This window comes from Somniosus microcephalus, chromosome 7 (assembly GCF_052327205.1).
Source record: "Somniosus microcephalus isolate GS21.2 chromosome 7, FLI_Smic_1.0, whole genome shotgun sequence".
Taxonomy (NCBI): Eukaryota; Metazoa; Chordata; class Chondrichthyes; order Squaliformes; family Somniosidae; genus Somniosus; species Somniosus microcephalus.
The window spans coordinates 126,444,358-126,461,451 of record NC_140993.1 but is presented as its reverse complement, the minus strand read 5'-3'; the positions used below and the strand labels follow the sequence as shown (position 1 = coordinate 126,461,451).

Sequence of the window (17,094 nt, the reverse complement as noted above, 5' to 3'; positions counted from 1 at the left end):
AGATTTTTAAACGAGAACAATGATTAAAATGCTGGTGAGCCAGGTGTTGGTCAGTAATAGAGACTGGGATTTGTTCCGGTTAGGATGTGGAATTCTGGATGATGGAGTTTTTGCAGAATAGAAGTTGGGAGAAGGATACAAGTCTATTGGTAAGTTAAATGAGTAAATAAGGGTTTCATTGGCAGTGTGGGTGAGGTAGAGATTGAAGTGAGTGAGTGTTTCTGTGGGGTTTGAAGTTCTGTTCGTGCTCAAGCAGAGCACAACGGTTATACACTCTTGGATTAAGCTTAACTGGTGCTGGGATAGTATGGCCTCCGAGCGGGGATTTTCTTTTAATGAGAACTAAACAGATGGGCGTGGTCTTGTCAGTCTGTCCCTGGAGGAAATTCAGGCGCATCCATGGTTTGATATCGGACAGACAGTTGCACAGTAACAGTGGTCGCTCGAGAAAGATGAAAATGCATATAAAAGCTGATCCTATGCTTGTGGATAATATAGACGAGGGGCAGCATGTGCCTGAGCATCTTGAAGGATGCTGAACACTGATCACATTACTTTTTGTTGTAAATTTTCTTGCCTCTACCTCTTCTGAGGCCATTAACTTAGGAAAGCATCTCATGAATTCTGCCCTCTGTGTATCTTGTATCTTGCCCAAGTGGTCATTTTTTGTGTGAACTCTGACTGTGTCTGAAGACTATTCATCTGAAGGATGTTGTAACGGAGCCTGGTCCTGCCTTCACCCAACATGCACTTCCAGCAGGTATTGCTGAATAATGATCAGAAGCAGGAAACTTGGCTGACCCTTTTTCCGCCCTCTTTCTAATCTAGTGGTGCTGTGACTAATTGAGTGGCTCTTCTACTCAGCATAAGCTATAATTGAAGCAGAGACTTTCCTGGTCTGGCTCACCCATCACTGTCTTATCTAGCTGAGCCATCAGGGGATCTCTTTTTGTTCACTTTTCTATTAATGTTTTTGTTTCAAATAACTTATGTAAAATTTCAAGCGTTTAAGTCTGCCAACTGTATATTTATACTGAAGTTTCTCCCTCCACAGGAAGGTCATTTCTTAGAAATCGCTTGTTTAAGGGGCTTGACTCTTGGCCACCATCATCTTTTTGTGTACGTATAAATTTTTGTCTGAACAATGTATACATTTTCCAGAATATTTTAGAACATTGAACTTGTGCAATAAGAGGTTTGCTGTATTTTTTATAAAATGAATCATAACCTTATAGGGAGCGTTCAGAAGCTTATGGTTAATTAAAAGAAAATTGCTCATGTAATTGAAAACTTAATTTTTCTCAGCTGTTTAACTTTGCAAGAAAAGCTTTTGTTTTGTAAAATGTATGTCTGTTTATGAATTCATTTCGAGAGTGAATAGGACTGAATATAACTCTCCTTTAGCTGTGAACCAATGAGTTGCGTAGGTCCTGATCATGAGTATGAGTTGAACTGGCTTGCCAGCAAGTATAATCTGTGAGACTACACTTGTATTTTAATCCGATCTGTTATAAAAACAGAAGCTTTATTTCCTCTGGCTTGGAAGTCGCACACATTCTTTACAGCAGGGTCTAGAGTTAGAAATTGTATTTGAGTTATGGTCACAAGCAGTTACTTAATTTCTTATGGAGCCTGTGAAAATGGTTAGCTTTTTTATTAAACATAATATAAATTCTCAGTGCTGGTACGCTCTGGCAGTGCCAACAGCCAGGACAAGGCCCTCCTCTGGCTACAATTCCTTCCTAAACTACTGATATCAAAATATATTTTTTGCAGTGCTAATTTGATGTGGAATTGAAAATTTATAATAGTGTTAGTAACATTTAATTCTTGATGCCACTGGTACTGGTTTTAATTCCAGAACCTGCTTTTTGGGTGTTGTGAGCAGATGATCCTGAGCTACCATGCCCTTGTGCACAGTTTGCCATCAAGGGCAAACTGAGCTTTCTGCATGCATACTTGATGCGGACAATGTTGGTATTCAGAGATTTGGGTGTCCTCATGCAAGAAACAGAGTTAGCATGCAGGTACAGCAAGTAATAAGGAAGGCAAATGGCATGTTGGCCTTTATTACAAGAGGGTTGGAGTATAAGAGTAAGGAAGTCTTGCTACAATTTTTCAGGGCCTTGATGAGACCACACCTGGAGTACTGTGCACAGTTTTGGGTCTCCTTATCTGAGGAAGGATATACTTGCCTTAGAGGCGGTGCCACAAAGGTTCACTAGATTGATTCCTGGGATGAGAGGGCTGTCCTATGATAGATTGTGTAGAATGGGCCTATACTCTCGCGTTTAGAAGAATGAGGGGTGATCTCTGAAACATAAGATTCTGAAAGGAATTGACAGGGTAGATGCTGAGAGGTTGTTTCCTCTGGCTGGAGTGTCTAGATCTAGGGGGGCATTGTCTCAGGATAAGGGGTAGGCCATTTAAGACCGAGATGAGAAGGAATTTCTTCACTCAGTGTTGTGAATCATCGGAATTCTCTGCCCCAGAGGGCTGTGAATGCTGAGTCTTTGAGTATATTCAAGGCTGAGCTAGATAGATTTTTGGACTCTAGGGGAATCGAGGGATATGGAGATCGGGCAAGAAAATGGAGTTGAGGTCGATGAGCAACCATTATCTTGTTGAATGGCGGAGCAGGCTCGAAGGGCCGTATGGCCTACCCCTACCCCTACTCCTAGTTCTTATGTTCTTATGTAGACTGTTGTAGCCAGCCTCTGACTACCAGTGATGGTGATAATGTGGGATAGTCAGCTATTTATTGTAGGAAGCTTGAATGCAACCATTGCAAAGCCAAAGTATGGGACTACCTCTCCCTAGTAGGCTCACACCTAACCGAAGTGTTGAACTGCCACCAATTTGGCTACAGTTCTGTTGTTCATCTTTTGTCACAGTGGAAATTGCATGACAATGTAACTGCCTTCTGAATTGTGTCATTTTCAAAGAACTAATTAAGCCAATTCTAGGACTTGAGTGAGATAGAGAATGAGTCCCACTTCTAGATTATATGAGAATAAACTAGCAAAAAATATGAAAACAGACAGCAAGAGCTTCTACAGGTATATAAAAAGGAAGAGAGTAGCTAAAGTAAACGTTGGTCCCTTAGAGGATGTGACTGGGGAATTACTAATGGGAAACAGGGAAATGGCAGAGACTTTGAACAAATATTTTGTATTGGTCTTCACGGTAGAAGACACCAAAAGCATTCCAATAATAATTGATAATCAAGGGGCAATAGGGAGGGAGGAACTTAAAACTATCAAGAGAAAAAGTACTAGGCAAACTAATGGGACTAAAGGCTGACCAGTCCCCTGGACCTGATGGCCTGCATCCTAGGGTTTTAAAAGAAGTGGCTGCAGACATAGTGTATGTATTGGTTGTAATCTACCAAAATTCCCTGGATTCTGGAGAGGTCCCAGCAGATTGGAAAACTGCAAATGTAATGCCACTATTCAAGAAAGGAGGGAGACAGAAAGCAGGAAACTATAACCCAGTTAGTCTAACGTCTGTCATTGGGAAAATGCTGAAATTCATTATGAAGGAAATAATAGCAGGGCATTTAGAAAATCATTAATACAATCAAGCAGAGTCAGCATTGTTTTATGAAAGGGAAATAGTGTTTGACAAATTTACTAGAGTTCTTTAAGGATGTAATGAGCGGGGTGGATAAAGGGGAACCAGTAGATAATGTGTATTTGGATTTCCAGAAGGCATTCGATAAAGTGCCGCATAAAAGGTTACTGCACAAGATAAGAGCTCGCGGTGTTAGGGGTAATGTATTAGATTGGATAGCGGATTGGCTAACTAACAGAAAACTGAGTTGGAATAAATGGGTCATTTTCAGGTTGGCAAAATGTAACTAGTGGGTTGCCACAGGGATCAGTGTTGGGGCCTTAACTATTTACAATCTATATTAATGACTTGGATGAAGGGACCGAGTGTAATGTAGCCAAATTTTCTGAGAAAGCAAGTTGTGAGGAGTACACAGTGTCTGCCAAGGGATATAGATAGGTTAAGTGAGTGTGCAAAAGTTTGGCAGATGGAATATAATGTGGGAAAATGTGAAGTTATCCACTTTGGTAGGAAGAATTAAAAAAGCAAAATATTATTTAAATGGAGAGAGACTACAGAATGCTGCAGTACAGAGGGATCTGGGTGTCCTCGTGCATGAAACACAAAGTCAGCATGCAGATACAGCAAGTAATTAGGAAGGCAAATGGAATATTGGCCTTTATTGCTAGGGAAGTGGAGTATAAATGTAGGGAAAGTCTTGCTACAACTGTACAGGGTGTTGGTGAGACCACACCTGGAGTACGGCATACAGTTTTGGTCTCCTTTATTTAAGGAAAGATATACTTGCATTGGAGGCAGTTCAAAGAACGTTCACTAGGTTGATTCCTGAGTTGAGGGGGTTGTCTTATGAGGAAAGGTTGAGCAGGTTGGGCCTATACTCATTGGAGTTTAGAAGAATGAGAGGTGATCATATTGAAACATATAAGAATCTGAGGGGGCTTGACAGGGTAGATGCAGGGAGGATGTTTCCCCTCATGGGGGAATCTAGAACGAGAGGGCATAGTTTCAGAATAAGGGGTCGCCCATTTAAAACTGAAATGAGGAGGAATTTCTTCTGAGGGTCGTGAATCTTTGGAATTCTCTACCCCAGAGAGCTGTGGAGGCTGAGTCATTGAATATATTCAAGGCAGAGATACAGATTGAAAAACGGGAAATCAAGGGTTATGGGGAGCGGGCAGGAAAGTGGAGTTGAGGCCAAGATCAGATCAGCCATGATCTTATTGAATGGTGGAGCAGGCTCGAAGGGCTGAATGGCCTATTTCTGCTCCTGTTTTTTCCACCTAAACAATTAGATAAATGAGAAACCATTAAATCAGTCCGTAATGTGTTAAGTATATTTTGCAGCAACAGCATTAAATTGTTAACTTTTATTGTTGCAGACACACAAGCCTCGGAAGTTTGACTTTGAGCTTCCTGATATATCCTTAGCTGACCTACAGTTTCTGCAGTCCTGCTGTCCTTCAGAAGTTCAGCCTTTCCTCAGGTAACTTGCACAATTAAATGTTGCATGAGCTTGTAGCTTTGTTTAATTATAATGTGAAACGATCCAGGATTATAATGGCCTCGGCTTAGTTCCTTTGTGTAAAACTATTCCAAACTTTAAAAAAAAGTTATATGACTTAAAATACTTAACTATGGATGTTCTCTTGATGGGACCTGCTAGTTTTACACTTTCAGTGTTTGGGATACTGAAGTGAGGGATTGAAATTACAATTTTTATCATTTTCCAAAGATGGAAATTTCCTTTATTAAAATTTGTTTTGTAACTCGGGGTCATTAAAGTCTCTGGTTGAAATATAATTTTTAATCTGGGAGGAGAAATAACTCCAAAGCATTCCTGGTGGAATGTGTCTTTTTTTTTTTTTTTAAGTGTCCTGAGCAACAGGTGAATTTCAAAATTGTTTTCTTGTTAAGCTTATATTCTTGTAAGATAACTTGAGTACTGTCTTTTAAGTGTCGACTTGGCTCCATTGGAAGTATTCTTCCATCGGGGCAGAAGGTTGTGTTTGTGCATTACAGCAGTACTTGAGGTCACAACTTAGACTGTCTCCAGTCCAGTACCGAGGAAGTGGTGCACTTAGAAGTACCACCCCTAGGATGGGAAAGGATTGATTCACCTGTGGAGCAATTTAGGCCTCAGTTTACTTATTGGAAGTGTTACCTGTCAAACGTAGTTTTTAATAATCACTTTGTAGGGAAAAGTCAGCAGATTGCAAAATAATTAAATGTTGACCTTCTCAGAATAATATTGGAATACATTAAATATACTAACTTTAGGGAAAAAATGTGCCATGGCATAGCCACAAACGTCACTGGTGCTATTTATTCTTAGACATTGTTTTTGGAAAAAGTTACATTTTGAATTGTTCAGTATTCCATGTATACTTGAAGAAGCATCCAGTAAAAATTACTTTAAAATATTTGGTTTTTCATCAGACTTGCAGAGTGTTTAGCCTCAATATGCAAGTAGGAATTTGTCATACAACAGGAAAATCACCTTTCTTTACTGGGTATATTTTTGATTTGATTTTACTGCTACTTAATATGTTCTCCATAGTCTTCCAATCGATGGAAAATAGGAAAAGGTTTTGTGTTTTTGGTCCTTTTGTAATTGCTTTAACTTATTTTGGATAACATCCTATTATCAGTTGATCAGTAACTTAGGGCTAGAAGTACAAAGCAGGAGGCTTGACTCTTTTTTCATGCAAAGGTTTATTAGAATATGAAATGTTTTACTTGAAGATGAGTAGATGAGTAAATTTGAACAATCAATAGGGCAAGAAAATTCTTGTAGGGTACAAGGAAAGAGCAGGAAAATAGAATTCGAGTGGATAACTCCGATATGGAACTGGCACAGAAATAAATGTACAAAAGCAAACTACTGCAGATGCTGGAAGTCTAATAAAAACAGAAAATGCTGGAAATACTCAGGAGGTCAGGCAGCATCTTTTTTTTTTAATTTGTTCATGGGATGTGTGCGTTGCTGGCAAGGCCAGCATTTATTGCCCATCTGTGAAGCGAGAAAAACAGTTAACTTTTCAGGTCGGTGACCTTTCGTCGGAAAGTCAGTTCTGACTTGAAATGTTAACTCTTGTTTTTCTCTCTCAACAAATGCTGCCTGACGTGCTGAGTATTTCCAGAATTTTCTGTTTTTATTACCGAAATAAATGTGATGGGCTAAATATTCTTCGTTGAAATTTCTGTGATTCTGACTGTCCTTTATTTGCAATCATTGATTCTCAAGGACTATTGTCTACTCTAAGGATTTAGGTGCCGCTTATTGCAGTTAACCACTTACAGATTTAATATGAGACTATCCAGTGGCAACAATTTGAGAGATGTATCTTTGACTGTAAGACAACAACATGGGTAGTGGAAGTCCTCTGGTCACAAGTGGATCAATCAGTGATGAACAAGTGCTACTATCTGATTGTGACAGGTATTTCTCTAATCCACTCTGGCCTCAAAACTGTCAAAGTTGCCCATTATTATAGTATATGGGGCTAATTTGTTTGTATTTAAAGCTGATTGAACGATGAATGTTATTTGCCTGCCTTCTGCATGGTCTTGTGCTGTGATCATAGTTAATTCCTTACCTAAAAAGCTCCTTCCTTTGTCTCTGGTCTGGTGTGCTTGGACCTTTTATTATTTGCATGGAATTTACAGCACAGAAACAAGCCATTTGGCCCAACTGGTCTATGCCAGTGTCTTTATGCTCCACACTAGTCTCCCACCCTACTCCCCACACACTCTCCCATAGAAACATAGTGTGGAGATGCCGGTGTTGGACTGGGGTGGACAAATGTAAGAAGTCACACGACACCAGGTTATAGTCCAACAGTTTTATTTGAAATCACAAGCTTTCGGAGCGCTGCTCCTTCGTCAGGTGAAGTGGAGAGATGCATAAAGACACAGCTTATATAGTCAGAGAATAATGCCAGATGATTACAGGTAATCTTTCTAACTGCCATTTATCACACCTCGGCAGAGAGATAATCACAGCAATCAAAGGTGTGAATGGTGTCCAAACAGGTCAGTCAGGAAAATATTACATCAAAGAACAATGAGGTGGGGTCACAAGGGGTCAAATGTTGCAGATGTTGGGGTTTGTATGAAAAACAAAAAACAGACAAAAAAACATTATTTTTGCTGGAAATCACAGCAGGTCCGGCCGCATCTGTGTAGCCAACGACGACTCGAGTCTGGATGACCCTATGTCAGGTGGGGTTACATGTAGCGTGACATTTGATGTAATGTTTTCCTGACTGACCTGTTTGGACACCATTCACACCTTTGCTGTGATTATCTCTCTGCCGAGGTGTGATAAATGGCAGTTAGAAAGATTACCTGTAATCATCTGGCATTATTCTCTGACTATATAAGCTGCGTCTTTATGCATCTCTCCACTTCACCTGACGAAGGAGCAGCGCTCCGAAAGCTTGTGATTTCAAATAAAACTGTTGGACTATAACCTGGTGTCGTGTGACTTCTTACATAGAAACATAGAAGATAAGAGCAGGAATAGGCCATTCGGCCCCTCGAGCCTGCTCTGCCATTTAATGAGATCATGGCTGATCATCCAAATTCTGTACCCTGTCCCTGCTTTCTCCCCATAGCCCTTGATCCCTTTAGCCTTAAGAAATATATCTAACTCCTTCTTAAATATATTTAATGAATTGGCCTCAACTGCCTTGTGTGGCAGAGAATTCCACAGGTTCACCACACTCTGGGTGAAGAAATTCCTCCTCATCTCTGTCCTAAATGGCTTACCCCTTATCCTTAGACTGTGACCCCTGGTTTTGGACTCCCCTGCCATTGGGAACATCCTTCCTGCATCTAGTCTGTCTAGTCCTGATAGAATTTTATAAGTTGCAATGAGATCCCCTCTCATTCTTCTAAACTCTAGCGAATATAAGCCCAATCGACCCAATCTCTCTACATACGTCATTCCTGCCATCCCAGGTATCAGTCTGGTGAATCTTCGCTGCACTCTTTCCATGGCAAGAACATCCTCAGATAAGGCGACCAAAACTGCACACAATACTCAAGGTGTGGTCTCACTAAGGCCCTGTACAACTGCAGCAAGACATTCTTGCTCCTGTACTCTAATCCTCTCGCTATGAAGGCCAACATACCATTTGCCTTCTTAACCGCCTGCTGCACCTATATGCTTACCTTCAGCGACTGGTGCACAAGGACACCCAGGTCTCGTTGCACTTCCCCTTCTCCCAATCTATTGCCGATCAGATAATCTGCCTTCCTGCTTTTGCCACCAAAGTGGATAACCTCTCATTTATCCACATTATTATACTGCATCTGCCATGCATCTGCCCAATCACCCAACCTGTGCAAATCATACTGGAGTTTCTCTGCATCCTCCTCACAGCACACACACTCACCCAGCTTTGTGTCGTCTGCAAACGTGGAGATATTACATCTAGTTATCTCATCTAGATCATTAATATATGTTGTGAATAGTCGGGGTCCTCGCACCGATCCCTGCGGTACCCCACTAGTCACTGCCTGCCACTCGGAAAAAGACCTGTTTATTCCAACTCTTTGCTTCCTGTTTGCCAACCAGTTCTCTATCCAAGTCAGCACCTTACCCCCCAATCACGTGCTTTAACTTTGCACGCTAATCTGTTATGCGGGACCTTATCCAAAGCTTTCTGAAAGTCCAAATACACCACATCCACTCGTTCTCACTTATCTATTCTACCAGTTACATCCTCAAAAATTTCCAGTAGATTAGTCAAGCATGATTTACCTTTTGTAAATCCATGTTGACTCTGTCTGATCCTGTCACTGTTTTCCAAGTGCTCTGCTATTACATCTTTTACAATGGACTCTAGCATTTTCCCCACTACCGATGTCAGGCTTACCGGTCTATAATTCCCCGTTTTCTCTCTACCACCTTTTTTAAATAGTGGGGTTACATTAGCTATCCTCCGATCCATGGGAACTGTTCCAGGGTCTATAGAATTTTGGAAGATGACCAGCAATGCATCTACTATTTCTAGGGCCACTTCCTTAAGTACCCTAGGATGTAGATTATCAGGCTCTGGGGATTTATCGGCCTTCAAGCCCGTCAATTTCCCTAACACCATTTCCCTACAAATACTGATTTCATCAATTCCTCCCTCTCATTAGACCCTATGTTCCCCGACATCTCTGGGAGGTTATTTGTATCCTCCTTTTGTGAAGACCGAACCAAAGTATGTATTTAATTGGTTGCCATTTCTTTGTTCTCCATTATAAATTCCCCTGATTCTGACTGCAAGGGACCTATGCTTGACTTCACCAATCTTTTTCTCTTCTCACATCTATAGAAGCTTTTACAGTCAGTTTTTATGTTCCCTGAAAGCTTACTCTCATACTCTATTTCCCCCCTCTTAATCCCATTGTCCTCCTTTGCTGAATCCTAAACTGCTCCCAATCCTCCGGTTTGCTGCTATTTCTGGCCAATTATATGTCCTCTCCTTGGACCTTATGCTATCCCTAATTTCCCTTGTTACCCTCGGTTGAGTCACCTTGTTTTATTTTTATGCCAAACGGATGAACAAATTCTGTAGCTCATTCATGCGACCTTTAAATGTTTGCCATTGCCTATTCACCGTCAACCCTTTAAGTCACGTTCCCCAATCCATCCTAGCCAACTCGTGCCTCATACCATTGTAGTTTCCTTTATTTAAATTCAGGAACCTAGTCTCTGAGTCAAATACTTTACTCTCCATCTTAATGAAGAATTCGATCATATTATGATTGCTCCTCCCCAAGGGGCCTCGCACAAGAAGATTGCTAATTAATCCTTTCTCATTACATAATACCCAGTCTAAGATGGCCTGATCTCTAGATGGTTCCTCGACATATTGGTCCAGGAAACCATCCCGCAACCATCCTTACCTGGTCTGGCCTACATGTGACTCCAGACCCACAGCAATGTGGTTGACTCTTAATGCCCTCTGAAATGGCCTAGCAAGCCACTCAGTTGTAAACAACCGCTACGAAAAACAATAAGAATAATACTGGACGGACCACCCGGCATCGACCTTGGCACCGACAACGGCAAACCTAGCCCTGTCGACCCTGCAAAGTCCTCCTTACCAACATCAGGGGGCTTGTGCCAAAATTGGGAGAGCTGTCCCACAGACTAGTCAAGCAACAGCCTGACATAGTCATAATTACCGAATCATACCTTACAACCAATGTCCCAGACACCACCATCACCATCCCTGGGTATGTCCTGTCCCACCGGCAGGACAGACCCACCAGAGGTGGTGGCACCGTGGTATACAGTCGGGAGGGAGTAGCCCTGGGAGTCCTCAACATTGACTCAGGACCCCATGAGGTTACATGGCATCAAGTCAAACATAGGCAAGGAAACCTCCTGCTAATTACCACCTACCGCCCTCCCTCAGCTGATGAATCAGTACTCCTTCATGTTGAACACCAATTGGAAGAAGCACTGAGAGTAGCAAGGGCACAAAATGTCCTCTGGGTGGGGGACTTCAATGTCCATCACCAAGAGTGGCTCGGTAGCACCACAACTGACCGAGCTGGCCGAGTCCTAAAGGACATAGCTGCCAGACTGGGTCTGCGACAGGTGGTGAGGGAACCAACAAGAGGGAAAAACCTACTTGATCTCGTCCTCACCAATCTACCTGTTGCAGATGCATCTGTCCATGACAGCATTGGTGGAAGTGACCACCGCACAGTCCTTGTGGAGACGAAGTCCCGTCTTGTTGAGGATACCCTCCACTGTGTTGTGTGGCACTACCACCGTGCTAAATGGGACAGATTTCGAACAGATCTGGCAACTCAAAACTGGGCATCCATGAGGCGCTGTGGGGCAGCAGCAGCAGAATTGTATTCAACCACAATCTGTAACCTCATGGCCCGGCATATCCCTCACTCTACCATTACCATCAAGCCGGGAGATCAACCCTGGTTTAACGAAGAGTGCAGGAGAGCATGCCGGGAACAGCACCAGGCATACCGAAAAATGAGCTGTCAACCTGGTGAGGCGACATCACAGGACTACTTGCATGCCAAACAACAGAAGCAACATGCGATAGACAGAGCTAAGCGATCTCACAACCATCGGATCAAATCAAAGCTCTGCAGTCCTGCCACATCCAGTCGTGAGTGGTGGTGGACAATTAAACAGTTAACAGGAGGAGGAGGCTCCAAAAATATCCCCATCCTCAATGATGGTGGAGCCCAGCACGTGAGTGCAAAAGACAAGGCTGAAGCATTTGCAACTATCTTCAGCCAGAAGTGCCAAGTGGATGATCCATCTCGGCCTCCTCCTGAGGTCCCCAGCATCACAGATGCCAGTCTTCAGCCCATTCAATTCACTCCACGTGATGTCAAGAAACGGCTGAAGACACTGGATACTGCAAAGGCTATGGGCCCTGACAACATTCCGGCAATAGTACTGAAGACTTGTGCTCCAGAACTAGCTGCGCCCCTAGCCAAGCTGTTCCAGTACAGCTACAACACTGGCATCTACCCGGCAATGTGGAAAATTGCCCAAGTATGTCCTGTCTACAAAAAGCAGGACAAATCCGACCCGGCCAATTACCGTCCCATCAGTCTACTCTCGATCATCAGCAAAGTGATGGAAGGTGTCGTCGACAGTGCTATCAAGCGGCACTTACTCAGCAATAACCTGCTAACTGACGCCCAGTTTGGGTTCCGCCAGGGCCACTCAGCTCCTGACCTCATTACAGCCTTGGTCTAAACATGGACAAAAGAGCTGAATTCCAGAGGTGAGGTGAGAGTGACTGCCCTTGACATCAAGGCAGCATTTGATCGAGTGTGGCATCAAGGAGCCCTAGCAAAACTGAAGTCAATGGGAATCAAGGGGAAAACTCTCTTGGTTGGAATCATACCTAGCACAAAGGAAGTTGGCTGTGGTTGTTGGAGGTCATTCATCTCAATCACATGACAACACTGCAGGAGTTCCTCAGGGCAGTGTCCTAGGCCCAACCATCTTCAGCTGTTTCATCAATGACCTTCCCTCCATCATAAGGTCAGAAGTGGGGATGTTCGCTGATGATTGCACACTGTTCAGCACCATTCGAGACTTGTCAGATACTGACGCAGTCAGTGTCCATATGCAGCAAGACCTGGACAACATTCAGACTTGGGCTGACAAGTGGCAAGTAACATTCGCACCACACAAGTGCCAGGCAATGACCATCTCCAACAAGCGAGACTCTAACCATCTCCCCTTGACCTTCAATGGCATTACCATCGCTGAGTCCCCCACTATCAACATCCTGGGGGTTACCATTAATCAGAAACTGAACTGGACCAGCCATATAAATACTGTGGCTACAAGAGCAGGCCAGAGGCTGGGAATTCTTGGCGAGTGTCTCACCTCCTGACTCCCCAAAGCCTTTCCACCATCTACAAGGCACAAGTCAGGAGTGTGATGGAATACTCTCCACTTGCCTGGATGAGTGCAGCTCCAACAACACTCAAGAAGCTCGACACCATTCAGGATAAAGCAGCCCGCTTGATTGGCACTCCATCCACCACCTTCAACATTCACTCCCTCCACCACCGGCGCACTGTGGCTACAGTGTGTACCATCTACAAGATGCACTGCAGCAACTCACCAAAGCTCTTTCAACAGCACCTTCCAAACCCGCGACCTCTACCACTTAGAAGGACAAGGGCAGCAGATGCATGGGAACATCACCACCTACAAGTTCCCCTCCAAGCCACACACCATCTTGACTTGGACCTGTATCGCTGTTCCTTCACTGTTGCTGGGCCAAAATCCTGGAACTCCCTAACAGCATTGTGGGTGTACCTACACCATATGGACTGCAGCGGTTCAAGAAGGCGGCTCACCACCATCTTCTCGAGGGCAATTAGGGATGGGCACTAAATGCAGGCCTAGCCAGCAACGCCCACATCCCATCAATGAATTAAAAAAAAAAAAAAATACACTCTAGGAATTCCTCCTCCCCGGTATTGTTACTAATTTGGTTAGCCCAATCTATATGTAGATTAACGTCACCCATGATAACTGCTGTGCCCTTATTGCACACGTCTCTAATTTCCCGTTTAATGCCATCCCCAACCTCAGCATTACTGTTTGGGGGTCTGTATACAACTCCCAGTAACGTTTTCTGCCCCATGGTATTGCTCAGCTCTGCTCATACAGATTCCACATCATTAGAGCTAATATCCTTCCTTACTATTGTGTTAACCTCCTCTTTAACCAGCAATGCTACCCCACCTCCTTTCCCTTTTTTCCTGTCCTTCCTGAATATTGAATACCCCTGGATGTTGAATTCCTAGCCTTGGTCACCCTGGAGCCATGTCTCCATAATCCCAATTATATCATATCCGTTTACATCTATTTGTGCAGCTAATTCATCCACCTTATTACGATTGCGCCTCGCATTAAGACACAAAGCCTTCAGGCTTGAGTTTTTAACACTAATAGTCCTTTTAGAATTATTATTTACTGTAGCCCTGTTTGATTTACCCCCTTGATTTCTCTGCCTTCCACTTTTTTGCTTTTCTCCTTCCTGTCTTTTGTTTCTATCCTTGCTTCCCTTTCCTCTGTCTCCCTGCACAGGTTCCCAACCCCCTGCCATTTTAGTTTAAACACTCCCCCTAGGACATCAGTCCCGGTCCTGCCCAGGTGCAAACCGTCCAGTTTGTACTGGTCCCACCTCCCCCAGAATCGGTTCCAATGTCCCAGGAATTTGAATCCCTCCCCCTTGCACCATTCCTCTAGCCACGTATTCATCTGAAATATCTTTCTATTTCTACTCTGACTAGCACGTGGCACTGGTAGCAATCCTGAGATTACTACCTTTTGAGGTCCTATTTTTTAAATTTACCTCCTAACTCCCAATATTCAGCTTTTAGGACCTCATCCCATTTTTTACCTATATCGTTGGTACCTATATGCACCATGACAACTGGCTGTTCACCCTCCCCCTCCAGAATGCCCTGCAGCCACCCCAAGACTTCCTTGACCCTTGCACCAGGGAAGCAACATACCATCCTGGAGTCTCGTTTGTGGCCACAGAAATGCCTATCTATTCCCCTTACAATAAAATCCCCTATCACTATAGCTCTCCCGCTCTTTTTCCTCCCGTCCTGTGCAGCCAGGAAGTTGGCTGCTGCTGCCTTCCCCTGATAAGCCATCTCCCTCAACAATATCCAAAGTGGTATATCTGTTTGAGAGGGGGATGGCCACAGGGAACCCCTGCACTACCTGCCTGTGCCTACTACTCTGCCTGGCGGTCACCCATTCCCTTCCTGCCTGTGCAGCCTTTACCTGCGGTGTGACCAACTCATTTAACGTGCTATCCACGATGTCCTCAGCATTGCGAATGCTCCAGTATGTATCCATTCGCAGCTCCTGCCATAGTGCAGGAGGAGCATGCCACGGGGCCAAGCTGCGCTGTCATGACTTACCTTTTAATTAATTCAAATTAAATTAAATCAAATCAATACCACCAATTACACTACAATTAAATGATATACTCAAGGGCCCTTGTTCACTAGCACTCCCTGCTACACAACAGAGACCTTACAAACTATAACCACAAACATTAAAACCTTCTGAACTTTATAAAATGTTAACCTTAACTGTCAAACTATAGAGTAGTATAAATACTCACCTGGGCACCTGGCTGTACTCGCCCAATCAGCTGCTTCCTCTTGCCCGCGTCACTTTTTGAATCGTGATGCGGCTCTAGCGCGCCGCCGCCAGTCTTGAGATTGGTAAGCCTCTGAAAAAAGCCCGCGAAAGTGAGTTTAAATACTCACCGGCTTCCCCTGACACTGGGCCTCTGGAAAAAAGCCCGCAAAATTGAGTACAAGTACTCACCAGCTTCTCCCGACACTGTTTTAAGTTGAAGAGCTAGAATTGAAGCACAAGTGTTAGGCTGAATGTTCTCCCTCTGTGCTGTAATTTCTATGATCAGTCCGATGACAGTTATATAAGTGAATGTGGCAACCATTTTGTGCACAGCAAGAAGTCACAACAGCAGTGAGATGAATAATTAGTTCTCCTGTTTTTGGTGGTATTGGTTGAGGGATGATTATTGTCAAGACACTGCTCTAGAACCCCTCACTTTTTGAATTGTACTGTGGATCTTGTGTCCAACTAAACCACTGGAGACTTGGTTCAGGATCTTTTGACTGTGCAGCACTTCCTCAGTACTGGACTGTTTGCCCTAGATTATTTGCTCAAGTCCTTTGGCATGAACATACAATTTTCTCATATCATTAGCATTGATTCTGGTTAGAAATGGCATCAGTTGTGTTTTGTATCAGTATTTGAATTTTTTTGGAAGATATTTACCTGTGGACTTGTACAAGTTATCAAGTCTTCTGTAGTCTGCTCATGTTCACTGTGTGCATTGGCCTATCAGACTTAGTTTGTTACCAATTGACCTGGAATTTGGTCGCTAGTTCATGTTGACAGCTGGAGTTGATGCATAATATCAAATGCAGTGAAAACTTTGCGGTGACAGGTGCTAACCGTATCTGTTGCATGACATTCAAAAATGTAAAGCTTGTTCCAAGTTCTGTAAGGGAGCTTGATGTGGTCTCATTAAAAGGAAGGCTATCTTGAGAAAATTATCCAACAACAATTTCTCTAGGCATTAAGGAAGCACTCTTGTAACTTCAGGTTACGTGCCCTGAAGAGGAGGTTTCCTTGAGGACTGGAATTACCTCATCCAACTTCACTCGCAAAACTTGTAAAGATAAGGTTTTATCAGGAGGTTCAATATTAATTCATCTAAACCATGTGACTAAAGCAGGTGGGTATTACAGAAGGGTTATCCTCAAGTACAGACTTTGGCCCTGAAAAGCAATTTTTCACACTTTGCTGATTATTTCCAATGTGGTTCTGATCAATACCGTTAGTGATATTTTTGGAGTTTTTTTTTGCCTCTGTAGCAACATACAGTATCCATCCCTTTACAGGTGCAGAAGTAAGTTGCCCTCTGATGAACCCTTAATCCTGAATGTGGCTACTGATTCATTTAGGCTTATGTTGACAATCCATCATCATTCTCCCCAGATAGATGGCTGATCTATCCAAATAACTTGAGTGACAGCAATGACAGCCCTACATCTACAGGCTTGGTTTGTCGGGCTAGCACCCATACTATCATCAGTGCCATCTTTGACAGTAGTGATGTTTAAGATGTCCATGCATGAAGTCTTTGCCACACATTTCTGATTTAGGGATGATGTCACATCATTAGAAAGCCACATCCAGTTTCCTTAAGCAGCTTTGTTATTATATTCATACAAAAGCAAAATACTGCTGATGCTGGAAATCTGAAATAAAAACAGAAAATGTTGGACATACTCACCAGGTCAGGCAACATCTGTGGAGAGAGAAACCGAGTTAACGTTTCAGGTTGATGACGTTTCATCAGAACTGGAAAAGGTTAGAGATATAACTGGTTTTAAGCAAGTGCAGAGACAGGGAAAGGGAGGAGAGGAGGAAAGAACAAAAGGGAAAGT

The 17,094-nt window shown here is 43.2% G+C and overlaps 1 protein-coding gene across 7 annotated transcripts in view; it reads left to right on the top strand.

Moving 5' to 3' along the window:
- Positions 1-17,094, top strand: part of rb1cc1 (RB1-inducible coiled-coil 1) — a 246,401-nt gene that overhangs the window by 81,640 nt on the left and 147,667 nt on the right. For all 7 annotated transcript variants that reach the window (XM_085992919.1, XM_085992924.1, XM_085992923.1 and 4 more), the window contains 2 exons: positions 1,055-1,119; positions 4,953-5,056. In XM_085992919.1, the coding sequence (XP_085849045.1) occupies positions 1,055-1,119; positions 4,953-5,056 (169 nt within the window). The remainder of the gene's footprint in view (positions 1-1,054; positions 1,120-4,952; positions 5,057-17,094) is intronic.